The sequence below is a fragment of the Protopterus annectens genome, chromosome 8.part0 (genome assembly GCF_019279795.1).
Source record: "Protopterus annectens isolate FY-2018-M chromosome 8.part0, PAN1.0, whole genome shotgun sequence".
NCBI classification, from domain to species: domain Eukaryota; kingdom Metazoa; phylum Chordata; order Ceratodontiformes; family Protopteridae; genus Protopterus; species Protopterus annectens.
The window spans coordinates 1,357,580,624-1,357,597,294 of NC_056741.1; the positions used below are offsets into that span (position 1 = coordinate 1,357,580,624).

The 16,671-nt window shown below is 42.3% G+C and overlaps 1 protein-coding gene across 7 annotated transcripts in view; it reads right to left on the reverse strand.

Moving 5' to 3' along the window:
- Nucleotides 1-8,959: 8,959 nt before the first annotated feature.
- The window catches only part of BCL9L (BCL9 like), a 1,117,803-nt gene continuing 1,110,091 nt past the window's right edge, over nt 8,960-16,671 (reverse strand). For all 7 annotated transcript variants that reach the window (XM_044080932.1, XM_044080930.1, XM_044080933.1 and 4 more), the window contains one exon: nt 8,960-10,811. In XM_044080932.1, the coding sequence (XP_043936867.1) occupies nt 9,673-10,811 (1,139 nt within the window). In that variant the 3' untranslated portion in view covers nt 8,960-9,672. The remainder of the gene's footprint in view (nt 10,812-16,671) is intronic.

The window sequence follows — 16,671 nt, forward strand, 5'->3', positions numbered from 1 at the left end:
GGGTGACTAAATGCCAATTTTGCTTGAAAAGAGCCAACTTTCCTCCCAAAGGAGCTGCCAGGCAAGAAGAATCTGGCAGCTGAAAATGTAGGTCATTGGGCCTGTTTACGAAAGGACTGGCCCCTGCCCTCACCAGCAGATTGAGCAGGCGAACTCCATTGTCTTGGCCTGAAAGTACTCTGAGCTCTGCCCCTACCACGCCTAGATCTACCCCTAGACTGAGAATCAGAAGAAGGGTACGTCCACCCCTTAGCAGGCCAATTTCTACTAAACTTTGGAGGTTGTACCTGCAAAAAATCTTTAACAGTCTGCATAGACTTAGCCTTGTCTTCCATTTTCTTTAAGACTGACTCCACAGGAGGACCAAACAAAACTTCAGACTGTAAAGGGGCATCCAGAATTCTAGACTTAACATGCTCAGACAAATTCTGATCCTTAAGCCAGGCGTGCTTACGAATAACTGAACCAGTGGCAGCCACCCTGGAAGAAGCCTGTAAAGCATCAAAACCACATTGCAAAGAGTGCTTACCCACCTGTTCAGAAACATGCACTAAATCCTGCAATTCTTTACACTCTATGCCCTCTGCCAAAGCATCCACTTTAGACCTTAGCTGAGAAAGGAGGAAATTCTGATACTTCAACATATGAAACTGGCAGTTCAAAGCTCTCATTGCTAAAGTAGAAGAGGTATACACCTTCTTACCCCATCTATCCAAAGCTCTAGCTTCCTTATCCAGAGGAACCGGATTCTTAACAACAGAGGCTCTAACACCCTTAGGCCCCTGACTAATAGTTTCTGGGTCCGCCCTAGGACTCTTATACAGATATTTATGAGCCTCAGGCACCCTGTAATACCTGTCCGGTTTAACTGGGGCAGGAGGCACAGAATCTGGGTTAAGGGAAGCTTCGAAAAACATCTGAAACAACATCCAAAACCGGAGGTATAGCTAAGGGTCTATGCTGTGGTAAAACAAGAACTCCCTAAGTCTCTTCCGTGAATCAGAGTAATCCTGTCCCTCCCACTGAAAATGCTCCCTCATGGAATGCAGAGTTTCTGAAAATGAAAAATCCTCTGGAGGAGAAGCAGAAGGAGTGGAATCCTCTGCATCAGAATCAGAATAAGGAGGAAATCTTGAATGTCTTCAGCAGAAGACTCTGAATCATCTGAGGCCTGCTCCAAACTTTCCAACTCTGGCTCCATCCTGGGCCTTTTATCAGGAGGGGGCATAGAACCTCTAATTAAAGTAATCAAATCCTCTGCCATTTTAAGCATGTGCTTTTTAGGCACAGACCCTGAAGAACCAGAAGTGACACCAGAGGAAGGCAAGACAGACCTGCCCTTAGAAGGAGCCTTAGAAACAGTAGCAGAAGGCCTAACCACCTTAGGCATAGAAGGGAGAATAGTAACCTGAGAGGCCCCTTCAGCCTGACCTGCCTCCTGAGAGGCCACATTCTGTAAAATCAAAGTTTCCCCCTGGGACTCAACAGAAACTTCAGCCGGATCCACCTGTTCAGCTGTAGCTTCTAAAGGTCCGGCGTCCAAAACGGACGAATCATCCTGTCTAGGCTTTAAAGATTTGTCTTTGCGCTTCTTAGTAGAAGCAGGCGTCGGAACATCCGACGGCATATTATAATTACACCTCTTGCCAAAGACTAACCTAGCGCAATCTAACCTCCGTTTTATAGTGCGCTTATTAAACCTAGCACAAAACCGACACCCGACTACGTCGTGCTCCGGTCCCAAACAAGGAATACAAAGCGAGTGGTAATCCCTATGCGGTATCTGTTTCCCACAAGAAATACAATTATTCACTTTTTGACATCCGGTAAGTAACTGAGGCAAGAAAAACAAAATATTCCCCAACGGGGTACTTAGCCCAACTTGGTATCGGTCTGAAACTCCGAAAACGAAAAATTTCAGAACGCCAAACGGCACTTGCAACGCTGCTTCTGCATCGGACCATGCGGCAAAAAAGACTGAGGATATGACGTCGGTCATGCGCCTTTATACCCTGATGCTCTGATGTCAGATTTAGGCGCCCATGACCGACGTCAGCCTAATACTTTGGTATTCGGGCCGACCGAGGACAGCGGACTACCCATAAGTAAGGACTGCAGCAATGTGAGATGAAGAACATCATCTGTTACCAGAGAAAATGAACCCTACATTAGGGAAGGCAGAAAAGACTCACTGCTTAGAAACTCTGGGAACAAGGGCGGACACTTTCAATGGCAGGCATTTCACCTTAATAGTGCCCTTGCCAACTGATCATAATCAATTGCTAACAAAGAGATGACTCCCTCATACTGAATGCAGCAGGTCTGTGGGAAATGCCAGAGGAGGCCCCGCAAACTCATTATCGAGACAAGCTTAAAAGGATGCCCTGATAAGTTGCCTATGTCTTTTAGTACTCATTTGGGTGAGGAAATCTCCATAAGTGGAGTAATCCTGTTCCATTACTGAGGGAGCAGCTAAAGGAACACTTCTAGATGCCTTGAAGGAATACTATGATTAAAAAAAAAAAAAAAAGATTCACTTTTCCTTTAGAAGGGCTAGAGGATAAGGAAGAAGACAGTTCAAGACAATGATGTTTTTTTCTGAAGGGCAGAGATTGGTTGTTCCTTTGGAAATGCAATGAAGAGGTGGAATCAATATAGCAGTACAGTGCAGTGAGTTACGGCTGTGAGACACTGATGAAGTTCCAATGTGTGTAAGGAACGAAAATGCTTAACTGACAAACTAATAGCCGAAAAGTACAGTTTTGTACCTACCATAAATGTAGATGTCCGACAGACATGCAACTGCAGTCATAACATGTGGGTTGTCCTGCCTCAGGCAGCCCTCGGTCGGCCGGATTCCAAAGTCTGGGTCCGACGTCGGCTGATGTCACATTTCTCTCCGACGTCAGAGCGGCTGGAGTACATAAGCATCAGCCGACGCCATTTTCTTCAGTGTTTCTTGCCCCAGATGCCAGGTGCCCTCCAAGGAAGGCTGTAATCAAATTGGAAGACAAAAACAGGATTCCAAACAAATAAATGAGCAATAAAACAAATACACCATAACAGATATCCCCAGCTAAGAGAAACAGGGATAGGAGTGGACCCTAGGCATAGAGGGGTATGGAGGGTGGGAAAATCCGACTGCAGTTGCATGTCTATCGGACATCTACATTTATGGTAGGTACAAAACTGTACTATGTCCTTCAAGAATGCAACTGCAGTCATAACATGTGGGTAGAATACCATAGCTTAGCTGGGGGGGAGGAATGCTCTAGGAAAAAGATGGTGTGGCAATCAAACCCTGCAGGACTGCGAAGCAAAGCCTGCTCTGGATCTGGAATATAGAGGAGATTGTAGTGTTTGGAGAATGTATGCACGGAGCTCCATGTAGCAGCTTCTAGAATGTCCTTAGTAGGCACCCCTCTTAAGAATGCTGTAGAGGTGGCTGTAGCTCTGGTGGAATGTGGTCTGACATTGGCTGGAACAGTCTTTCCATGAAAGGAATAACAGAATCTGATGCAATGTCCAATCCATTTTGAAATAGTTTGTTTTGAAATTGCTTTTCCTTGGACTGCAAGGGCGTAAGCTACAAAAAGTTGTTCAGACTTCCTACTGGCCTTGGTTCTGTCCAGGTAGTAACGAAGTTGTCTGTGAATGTCCAAGGTATGCAACAGTCTTTCCCCCTTGTTCTCAGGATTGGGGAAGAAAGCAGGCAGATGAATTGCTTGATTTAAAGAAACCCTAGATACCACTTTTGGCATGAAAGTAGGGTTGGTCCTTAATGAAACTCTGTCTCTGTGAAAAATAATAAAGGGTGGTATTGCCATTAGGGCCTGTAGCTCCAAAACCCTTCTTGCTGATGTAATTGCCAACAGGAAAGCTGTCTTCCAAGAGAGAAATTGCAAGTCAACTGAAGCTGCTGGCTCAAATGGAGGTAGAGTCAGTTTTTCTAGGACAAAATTGAGGTCCCAGGCTGGCACTGGGTCCTTTCTTGGTGGCTTAATGTTCTTGATTCCCCTGAGGAATTGCCTTAGTAAAGGGTGTGAAAAAACAGGAGGATCAGTGTTGTATCTAGCTGAAATAGCAGATGCATGTATCTTTATGGAAGAATATGAGAGGCCGTTCTTTAACATATCTACCAAGTATTCCAAGATGAGTGGGATGTTCAACAATGATGCATCATGTCCCTTGCTGGTATTCCAATTGCTGAATCTTTTCCACTTTGCTAAGTAAACCTTTCTGGTGGAGGGTCTTCGAGCCTCTGTTAGTATCCGCTGAACTTCCTTGGAGAGAGATAGGCTGAAGTTATTTATGGGATCTTCCAGGCTGTTAGCTGCAGTGTCTGTAGATTTGGATGCACTGTTTCGAAGTTGTGTTGAGTCAGAAGTAGAGGCCATTGGGGAAGGGCCCACCTCCTGGTGTGACATATGCTCCGTAGTAGTGGGTACCAGTGTTGTCTTGGCCAGTCCGAGCTATTATGATTCCCTTGGGTCTCTCTGCTTTGATCTTTAGTAATACTGAGGTCATCAGTGGCAGAGGTGGGAATGCATAGATTGTTAGTGAGTTCCAGTTGAATGAGAGGGCATCTATTTTCCAAGCTTTTGGATGGTATGTCCTTGTGCAGAATTTTGGTAGAAGATGGTTGAGATGAGAGGCAAATAGGTCCACTTCTAGCTTGCCCCATGTCGAAGTGAGTTGTCTGAAGGCCTTCGGATGTAACCTCCACTCGTGTGGATCTGTGAAATTCCTGCTTAGGCTGTCCGCCAACACATTGTCTTTTCCTGGGACAAACAGGGATTGTAACTGGATGTTTAGACTCAGTGATTTCTCCCAAAGATGCATTGTCAGTCTGCAAAGGGGGTAAGAGTGGGTGCCTCCTTGCTTATGTACCACATCACAGTGGTGTTGTCTGTCCGTATCAGTAAATGGCCTTGCTGGAGTTGGTGTTGAAAAGCCTCGATGGCATGCATTACTGCCAGCATTTCCTTTTGGTTTATATGCAGATGTGTTTCCTTTGGAGAGCATTGTCCTTGTATACACCTGCCTTCCATGTGCGCCCCCATCCAAGGTCTGAGGCGTCTGTGGTCATGGTCTGTGTTATCTGTGGTTTTTTGAATGACATACCTGTGTTTGCCTGGCTCACCGAGGCCCACCATAGAAATTCCTTTTGTAGGCATGGAATGAGTGGAATGATTGTCTCCAAGTTGTTGCTGTGTTGAGACCAAATGCTTTTTAGGTACCATTGAAGCTTTCTCATGTGTAGTCTTGCTAATGGAACCAGGAGAATGCAGGATGCCATGTAACCCAGGGCCTGTAGGAATCTCCTTGCAGTCATCTGGGTGAGTTTTGCTAAACCTTTGAAGTAATGAGTTAACTTCTCTTGTTTGTCTTCTGTCAGGTAAGCCATCTGAGAGGCTGTGTCTAGTTTGGCTCCTAAGAAGATTATTTGCTGGGATGGCTGCAGTCTTGACTTTTGGAAGTTGCCTGTGTATCCCAGAGCTTGAAGTAATCGTATGACATAATCCAGGTTTTTTGTCAACATCAATTTGTCGTCCGCTTGTATGAGGCAGTCGTCCAGGTACGGGTAAATTTGTATCCCCTGGAGCCTGCAATGAGCAATTACTGAAGCCAGGCATTTTGTGAATACTCTGGGCACAGTAGATAAGCCAAATGGCAATGCTGAGAATTGATAATGCTCTGGCCCTGCAAGAAATCTGAGGTATCTTCTGCAGCTGTGTCTGATAGGGACATGCAGGTAATGCCTCCTTGAGGTCCAGAGTAATCAGCCAAGACCCCTTGCCCAGCATGGGAAGGAGTTGCTGTAGAGTCAGCATTTTGAACTTTGGTACTATGAGAAAGGTGTTTAATGCGGACAAGTCCGGTATTGGTCTCCATTGAGATTCTTTTCTTGGAACCAGGAACAGTCTTGAGTAAAACCCCTGGTCTTGTTCTTGTTGTGGAACTCTTTCTATTGCTTTCATCCGAGTCAGCAGAGTGATTTGCTTGATAGCCTCTGCCCTCTGGTTTTGTGGTAGGTTTGGCATGCCTTGTTTTCTTGGTAAGGTATGAAAATGAAACCTGTACCCTTGGTCTATAATGTCCAAAATCCATTTGTCCTTTGTCAGTCTGTGCCAGTTTTCTGCAAACAGAGATAATTTCCTGCCCAAGGGAGCTTCTATTTGTTCCCTGGTAGGTGGTAGTAGAGGAAAGTCATTGAGATTGTGGTTGTGGGGCAGGTGAAACCCCTGCGTCACTTCTTTGGTTTCCTGGCTGCCATTGTCGTCCCCTATAAGGGCCTCTGTATTGGCCTCTTCCTCGGCCACGTTTGTTCTTACCCCTTTGAAACTTTTCTGTATTAGGAAAGGACCAGTTTTTAGAAGGCCAATTCCTACTGAATCTGGGGGGTTGAACTTGGAGGAAATCTTTCACCGTCTGAACTGATTTTGCTTTTTCTTCGATGGTCTTTAACACATCCTTAGCATTTGCACCAAAAAGCTTGTTCTTTTCCAAAGGTGCATCCAGACGTTTTGCTTTTACATGATCTGGTAGAGGTTGATCTTTTAACCAAGCATGTCTACGAATGACTGCCCCTGTCATAGCTGCCCTACATGAAGCTTCCAGTGCATCATACCCACACTGCAGGAAGTGGTTGCTTACTTGCTGAGTGTTATGTACAGCTTCCTGCAAAGTCTTCCTGTCTAAAGGATCAGGAGTGGCTAGAGTTTTTTGTAAATCTTCTAAAAGGAAATCCTGATATTGTAACATATGAAAAAGGCAATTTAAAGCTCTCATAGATAAGGTAGTGGAGGTGTAAACTTTTTTACCCCATCTCTCTAATGACCTGGCCTCCCTGTTGGAAGGCAAAGGATTTTTAGAGGTGGAGGCTGAAACTCCTTTAGGCCCCTGTGAAATAGTTTACAAATCAGCAGAATGGGCCCTGAATAAATGGGAATGAGTTTCTGGGACCCTGTAATACCTGTCAGGCTTGGCTAGAGCAGGAGGAAGAGAATCAGGGGTAGCACTAGAGTCAGAAAATAGATCATCCAGAACATCAAGTACAGGAGGAATAGCTAAGGGCCTGTGCTGGGGCTTCTTAAGGAAAGTCCTCAGGCGTTTCCTAGAATCAGAATATTCCTGGCCTTGCCACTTGAAATGTTCCCTCATGGTGTGCAAAACTTCCCCAAAAGAAATATCCTCAGGAGGGGAGGCCGAGGGGATGGAATCTTCTGCATCAGAGTCCTCATAGGTCTGGAAGAGCTCTTCCTGGCTATCAGAGTGGACAGAGCCCTCAGAGTCTTCATCTGAAGGAATAGGTTCAGAGGGTTCAACCCTGGGCCTTTTATCAGGAGGCTGGGATCCTCTCTCAGGATGGGCCTGTGAACCTCTAATCATGGAAATTAAGTCAGCAGCCATGGACATAATTTGTGTCTCTGGAGTAGGCTGAGGTAAGGATTTAGAAGTGATATGCTTTGTCTTGCTGGCTGCCTTAGCCCTAGTGTAGGCCTTAATAGACATGGCCATAGGAGGCCTGGCAGCTCCACGTGCAGGAGTGACCTTGTCTACAGCAATGGTCTCGGGCATTTCCTCGGTTTCGGTATCCGGAGGAAAATCGATAACTGGCGTTGGAGTGATGTCCGGAATCGGAGTCGTCGGTAATGCGGTGTCTTTGGTTCGGAGCGGTGGCGAGACCGTCTCGGAGGGAACCGGAGCACTCGCGCTAGGTTTTGGCGTGGATTCGGTGGTAGACGTGGGCCAAGGATGACGGTCCCGGTCTTTTCGCTTTTTGGGAGTTTGCGATGTCGGAAGATCCGACGGCATGTTGTAAGCAAATTTATCGGCAAAAAAGTCTTCAGCGAACTCCGCCCGGCGCCTGAGAGTGCGCTTGTTGAAGTGAGCACAGGCTACACAGGCCGAGATGTCGTGGTCTGGGCCCAGGCAAGGAAGACAGTAAGTGTGGAAATCCTTATAAGGTATTTGTTTACCACAAGAAAGACAATTGTTAACTTTTTCAGTTAATTCTGACATCAGCTGATGCAAGAAAAGGTCCCCAACGGGGTACTTAGCTTTTTTGATGACTTCGGTATCGAAGAATACAGGAGCTGACCGACCGGCACTTGCGAACTGCTTCTGCTTCGGGCACCGCGCAGCAAGAAAGACTGAAGAAAATGGCGTCGGCTGATGCTTATGTACTCCAGCCGCTCTGACGTCGGAGAGAAATGCGACATCAGCCGACGTCGGACCCAGACTTTGGAATCCGGCCGACCGAGGGCTGCCTGAGGCAGGACAACCCACATGTTATGACTGCAGTTGCATTCTTGAAGGACATCGTGTTTTTAACTGATATGCTGGCTCATTAAACTAATAGAGTTTTAATCTTTGCTCTCTTTATTAACATTCAATGTAACAGGAGTTCTTGTCTTTTTTGGTTATTAGTTTTCATAGCATGCATGCTAGTGTTTTTTATAATTATCAAAGTCTACTAGAGAAATTAAAGGGAATAAGATTAAGGAATCTTTTAATCATTCATGAGACACACATGACAAAAACTGCAAAATAATTAGAAGACTGAAGGTATCTGGTGACTAATGTGAAAACGCATCAAGAATCACAGCAACATTTATGGAAGCATTTCATTTAAGTACAGTTTCTTCTGTTTTGGGGGGTATAGGCCTAGCACACTAGGTGAAGGCACAGGATCTTTTTTGCTGGTTCATTTTACATGTACAACAAACATTTTATACATATCTCTGAAAAAGTGTCTTCTGCACTTAGACTATAATGATCAGTCTCATATACTGATATACTTACCTTCCCAAAGTATTAACCTATACTTAACACCATTCTGAATAAATTACTCTAATATAGCGCAGCTGTAACTTCTCCAAATTTTCTTAACAGAAAAACGTGCTACTTCTGAACAAAGACGCTTGTAAAGAGTTTCACACAGCAGCACAGACAATTCAATGTTCCTTCACTTTTTATTCTTAAATCACAGCCCCAAGTGCAGAGAGAAATTTGAGTCAAGCCAACCCAGTGGATTGGAAACAATCTGTTGAGAAAATAAAGACCCATCATCAGATCCTGCTGCTTATAATAAAAACAACCCTTCTCAAAAAGGAAAAAAAGAGTAACATCTTACAGCAAGGTGCTGCTCTTGATATCAAACCAGAGACCATCCAAGTAAAACTATAGCAAGGTGCACAGTTTTTTTCTTTTTTTTTTGTCATCATTTTTTTCTTTTTTTAAAACAGGACAATTCATACACTCCAGACACTTAAGAAAAAAAAATTTATGGCTGCCAGCTGCTCCCAACTAAAACATACTCCCCAAAAGTTCTTTGAATTTTTTAACTGATTTTTTCTGATGCTTCTATTAAAACACAGAAATAAAGAACAGTTAAAAACAATCACAAACCCAGCAACTAACTTACAGTAATTTTTAATTCTCTGCACAACATTTGGTTTCAGAAAAAAAGACTGGAAGTTCTGGCTGATGATTATTCTTAAAAATGTTTACTGTTTGTGTTTTCCCTCATATAATCCCATTCTTCCCCTTCCCAATAACAGAAGACAGTCATCATCCATGTTAAAAAAATGTCCATCCCAAATCTGAAAATAAAAACTCAAAAAGGCTCAAATTACATTTTGTACAATTAAACAAAACATGAAGCAGTTAGAAAGGCAGATTCGCCATATTTCCTGGCAAAGGGCCATAGTTCATTTGGCCATCTAGGGACATGCTCCTTTGTCTCATCTGGTGTGACACCATGATACCCTGTTGAGATGGTGGCCCCATGACAGCGCCCTGTGGTGCCATCATGTGTCCAGTCTGAGCATACATCTCACCAGACATAGACATACTCCTCTGCTTAGCTTGCATCATCATTTGCTGAGCTATCATAGATTGCTGTGGTGACATCATTCCTTGATGCATAGTATTTCCCATCATGCCCTGCTGTGGTGGCATTCCTGTCCTACTTAGCATCGACATCTGTCCTGGGTGACAAAGGGGAATGTTTAGTCCCCGCTGCACCCCCTGCTGTCCTGGAAGATTTGGAACACTCATACTAGGTCTGATTGGTGGCTGGTCAACCATCATATTCTGCAAGTTGATGAGGTGCAGGTTGGAAGGCTGAGATTTGGGCAGCTGGCTATCATTCTTGGGAAAATACTGCAGTGTGCTGCTTGGCTTTTCTGAAGGAATGATGCGTGATAGATCAAATTCAGGAATGCCAGTAGGAGATGGACGTATGACATCACTAAGATCAGGGTCATTTAGAACAGAGGCAACTCCAGACAAGACAGGTGGGTAAGATTCTCCAGTCCGTGAAGGCAGGCTTTTAGCAATGATATGCTGATGAGGTGGTATCTGGCCAGGCTGTGGAGGGGCTACATCATCTGGTGTTAGGGCAATCCCTGGTGGGTAGTGTTGTTGTAAGTGTCCTCCGCCTACTTGAGTCATTGGCATACCAGCTGCTGGTGACTGCAAGGGGTTGTGCGACTGCTGCAAACGTGAGAAACTCAAATGGTTTGTTGGGAGCATCTGTCCATTGTTTGAAACAGGGCCACAGGGCTGACCCATTGAGTCCTGTGGTCCAGGACCCATCAGCATAGGGTTCTGAGGTGCAGATCCTTGTCCTCCTGGATGCATCGGAATGTTGGAACTCAAAGGATTTGGAGAGCTCATCAATGGTGTTGAAGGGTCGTGAGACAGAGGCTGCTGGCCAGGTATATTCATGCCAACAGGACTATGAGAGGAGGTGGGAATTGCTGAATTTAAGTGCATTTGATCAGGCTGGTTTCCTATTGAACCTGTGGAGAGAATAAAGAAATGTCATTACTATAAAACAGTATTATTAACATTTTATTTAAGTTTTCCTAGAAGCAGACTGCTGGTCTATTCCCATTTCCTACAATTAAGATACACCTCTTGTTAATTACCCCTCCCACACATTTTACTCCATGGCAAGTTCTAACTCCTTTTTTGGACACTGTGTCAAGATGTGAAAAAATGAAACTTCCATTTTGTTTGAAAGGCATCTAAGAATGCACCTGAGGTGCAAGACGTTATTTGGTGGGAACTACATTCTGCATTAAACAAATGTCTTCTTATTCAGCTTATTAGCACAGGGGTTGAGAGAAATTACCTGCCTACGATGCTGCTGATTGGGGTTTGAATAACAGCAACTCAGTTACCAAAGAGCTTGTTGGAGACAAATGAAAATGGGATGCCTTGGACAGCCTGTCTTACCTGGAGGGTGGATATGGTGCATTTAATAATCTGTGTACATCCTTAGTCCCACAGGAAGACAAAACTGCAGTGGGAAGTGGCATTTGAAGCTGGAGGCACAACGGCAGTAAAATCAGCCAAGGCCACAAATATTATTTCTCCAATGGTAGTGATAAGGTATAAAGGTAGATTAAGAAAATGACCCTGGACTCAAAATATGATTGTCTTGATGTTTGCTGTCCCAACTTTTGAAACTGTCGGTAGGAATCAATGGATCAAAAGTAGGTTAAGGGCAAAAGGCAATGTGATAAATAGTTGGGCTGGCAAAGGGTCAGGCACAGAAAAAAGAAACACCCATGGATCCTTCCTTCAAAACAACTTTTTCAAAGCAATGAACCTAGTTTTCCAAGATAGGAGCTTCCACCAGGGATGTCAGTATGATAGCATGTGTGTTAACTAGTACACTCAACTCTGTATGACTAAACTAGATTTACAGTGTATTTTTGAGCAATGAAGTTACTTACAATGCTAAAATTCCACCAGACTGAAAAAAATGTTCATATGCTCACAGCTGTCAAATTTTGTTTGCTAAAATCTGTTGACTGGGCAAATAACATACATAAAGCGAGTAATAAGTAAAATTAACATTATTTGTTGTAAGCATATTTTATCTTTCACAGATACAGACTTCCTTTGCAAGTCCTTAGTCACCTTACCAATAAAATTGTTGTCCAAGTGGAAAAAATGCTACCTACACAAACAAAACATTGTAAACTTTGAATTTAACCAAAAATTCATGATTAGGCACATTGCTATTTATTGCAAAAAAGAAAAAAATAGTTTCCACTTCTGAGCACAGACATCATAACTATCAGGTTTCTCTGTTTGAGAATTCAGGAGAAAGCCAAAAATAATAGAGGGACATTTGTTTTAATATTACTCTGATTTACTTAAAATGTTAAGTTCTGCATCAACATGCATTTTCAAAATAATAGGAAGCATGAAACTCTAATGATTGTCATTATTGACTGACTATAATAATCAGTGATTTATCAGAAAATCAAATATTTCATGATGGATGGTGCAAAAACACAAGGTAAAGAAAATCGGGCACAGTTGAGAGGCATGGTGCATGTGTGCTCTCACACACACACACACACACACACACACACACACACACACACACACACACACACACACACACACACACACACACACACACACTTGCATGAGCCACTTACAAATTACAGTTGGATGCTGAAAGATAAACAAAAAGCAGTGTGTAAAATAACTTGACATATTACTAAACAGCTTTGTGATAGACATTGCTTGATTACTGGAAATTTAAAAGAAATGCAAAGAGTCACTACCACTTGTATTTATAAAGCCTTCTTCTAGTAGCCAGCACCACCACTAATATACCTGCAGGTAGAATCATCTTGGTATGCATGGCAGCTGAAAAGCTCTGGCCACGAAGAAACTAGAAGGCCTAGTTATGACCCACAGGTTAAAAAAACACAAGGCAAGGCAAATGCTACAGTCAACTAAATATCTACTTGCCAGTACTGGCATATTATACTGTCCCTGTATGAAAATTTATAGAAACCTAAGTGAGACAAATTGGCCAAAATAGCCAGTGGGCGACAGTGAAAAGGAAAAGATACAGAAAATGGCAGAATCTAAGCTAGGGGAAATAATGATCAAAGGTGATGAAATAAAAATGGCTGAAAGTGTAGTACTAAGTATATACTTATATTTTCTCCTAGTAGAGCTAGGAGCTGGTAATTATCTTCATTCTGCAGTTCTGTGAATTTGAGTCCCTCAGCCTTTATCTGTAAATGGTAAGCAAGTCTCTTGTTAACCCATAAAGTTGCTCCTGAGTCAGCCCTAGTGGGCTTAGCTGATAAATACATGCAATTAAAAATAAATGTTGTGTTTTCATACTGTAAGCTAATTTGTCAGTTGTATACTACTAATGCATACAATTCTGCTTTTAATATTGTCCTGAGGAGCTTTTTTTACCTGAGCCTCCACTGAAAATGGGCTGTGAATGGCCCAGTGGACATTCCCAGTTAAACTGCAAACAAATAAATACACACTCATGACTTGGACCCTGCAAAATATCATTGGGGTGCAAGTCAGGATTATAGGTATAGTGATAGTTATTGATTCTGTCAAACAGATACATGCGATAAAAAGAAAACAGTTTTAGGTCATGTGACAATGTGAGGTATTGCTAGCTATGCCAGGAAAAAATAGGGCAGTGGACATGTAACATATGCAAGCACAGCTAGCTGTAATTTTGTAAATAATTATATGTCATCTGTATATCAAACTGATTTGTAAAGATGTTTGTGCAGAAAAATGTATTTTAAAGCTGTTAAAATGTACTAACAGTGTGCCCTGCTGGACAGAAAAAAAAATATACATGTATTATTGTAACTGTTTAAATGTATATGTTTTAAACAGAGGATACTGGAAAAGAAGAGGTTAATCTCAAACTCTGAAAATAGTTTGAAATTAAATTACATGGTTAAGGCCATAAAGACTTTATTTTTCATTTCTCAATGCAGCCAAAGACAAAAAGTCTGTACTAGGAAGCTTCCTGCATTGTCACTGGGATGAACTAACTGCTACTCTTGAAAGGTGGAGGTTTGAAATTGTTTTATGACTTCCAGGAGCTGCAACAGATCTTAGCAAGGGTGTGTGTGTGTGTGTGTGTGTGTGTGTGTGTGTGTGTGTGTGTGTGTGTGTGTGTGTGTGTGTGCATTACTAACATATGTGCTAAATCTCAACAGCTTCTAACCAAGGCGGGAAGCATGGGAACCAGAAGTCAGATGTCCAGATGTATGGGATGTCATTCTGTAATACACCCCTGAAAATGATACTTTAATACTAGGTGAGACTGAAGTCTCATAGCGCTCTGTTTTTGTAACCTGACAAATAAGGATCTTTCATATACTTCATCTTGCCTTGCTCTGGTATGTAACCGTGGAATAATAATTCTTCAGATCAGCTGGAAAAATAGAGAGAGATTAGTTAAGTATTGCTTTTAACTATGTGAACCTGTCCACCTGTTATTTTTAATATCTCATGTGACAAACTCTGGTGTTTATTGTAAATAGATATTTAATATTTTCATGTTCTTCTATGTATTACTAAATATATTTAAACTTTTCATTGTGGCTGGTCCTTTGGAGAATTTTTTAAACTTTGAGAGGACTTGTTTCTATTTAGTGACTCTGGACACTTCTGGAAGCCTTACTGCATTGGCCAAACACTATCATTTGCGTTAATATTAATTTCACTCAGTATAATTGGGTACCCTTGTAAGAGCCTTAGAGTCGCTGGCTTTGGAGTGTATGGTGGCAGTACAGCTACTTTATAGTCTGGGCAGAAGGGGGCATGGCTATTAAATCTGTGCTAGCCTTTCCAGTGTGTGTGTGAAAATCAAATCTCAAAGTGTGAGTTAGTCAGCTACCTGAAGCATGGACACAAAGCACTACTTTCACAGAGAGGGTGCTGGAGGACTTGGCTTGCACACTCGGCTGAGGACTCAACCCTACAGCTATGCCAGTGTGGATTTTTACTGGGGATCTGGACAGAGGGGGAAACCCAGACCCTAGACTGCATGTTCCCTGTGTGCTCTTAAGGGAAATTGTACTTGAGGCAGAGAGCTAAATCTGGAAATACTGGGTGTATCCATTTTTGTTTCAAGTGTCAGTGGGGAAGATTCAGGCCCATTGATTACTGGCCCAGCGTGGAGACATCACAGGTCATTTAAAGAGTGAACAGAAAATGCACAAGGTGCCTTCATCAGCCACATCTACAGCTTCATGATCTCTGTCAGTCCGTAAATCTTTCTGTTATGACAAACAAACCAAGTGACACAGCATGGTAGACTAGACCCAAACAATGACACCTAGTAATATTCTTACAATGGAATAATGCCACGGCTACTCATATTCAGTGTGGGTTCAAAAAAAATCCACAAAGAGACAAAACTGATTTCTTTACCATAAAATGTCTAAGAAAAAAAAAATCTTCATCAACTTTTATGACTGAAGTTGCAGTGAATTGTACCACCAAGGTGATGAAACCTTCCCAGGCTGCCTGGACTCCCATCCTTTTCTCAAAGTGCATAATTTAGATTTCACAAGTTCCTCAATAAAAAAAGACTAAATAGAAGGAAGAAAAAGGCAAAGAAAGATGGCAGAGTACCAGCAATATGATAACAGTTAAGGTGGGGGATGGAGTAAGGGTGTGTTACTGAAGATGTATCTTACTATACATCTTCCATTGTACTTTAAGTACAACTCTTTAATATATGATGAGAAGAGGCTCATCTTAGGTAGCCTTTAGAACAATGTTTCTAGCAACCATCATGAGAACATACCATGAATGACAGGAGACAAAAAAAAGACATGGAATTAAAGTCCAGCTTGCACGATTTCCTGCAAATATCACCTACAGTCGCACTAAGGGAAAAGCAGCAGAAGAAAGCAATGTGTCTACTGGAATAACCTCAAACATGACATAGGAAGGAGCCCTATACATTTATTCATGTATGATTTGCTGGCCATTTGGAAAGAGTGAAACTGGAAACTTTCTTAACCCACTGTGCATCTCTGAGAAAGAATTTGTTCTGCCCATATAAAATATAAGCAGTCTGTGATCATCCATAAAATGAAGGAGGAATTCACCATGATTAGTTCAGGTTAACAAAAAATTAATTTACTGACTTGGTTCATGTGCGACACTGAGGTGATTTTCACCATGAAGCATGGTTATTTCTATGTATCATCCTTTCCTTATGGAAAATTAGGTAACAGGTGCATACGTCTCCTATTATAAATTTTATCATGCCCCCCTTTTCCTCTTACCTTCAACATAAGCTGCTCCCTTCTAAACTGATACTAGCATATGTACGTTTAGTCCTCTTAATGTCTGTATTATTCCTAACTAAACTGTACTGCATACATCGACTTTACCTTTACGTGCTGTGGTGTGTTATGCATGTACTTTACTGTGTTGTTCACACATTAGTCTTATCCATTATATGCTACTACACATTCAAATGTTACAGTACCGATTTAAGATTTTCAGTTTGTCACCTTAGAATATAATTACTGTATATAAATGTGCCCTCTTGGCCTGGATCAGGCCTAAAAAATGTTCTTGAGTAAGTGTTAACAAACACATGTTAAGTAAGTTAACAAATACATGTATGTATGAATGAATGAATGAATCAATACATTTTTTGACTGACTTGACTGCTGCCAAGAATAGCTTTTCAAGACTGTAATTTTATATCTGCAAAACAGGAGGTTAAAAGTAAGATTTGTGATAGAAGGTCTTCAATGAAAACCATTCCTGAGAGAAAGCAGGATTCTTACCCAACACTGGAATTAGAAATGCCTAGCTCTCAGCTTAAGAGTGTGA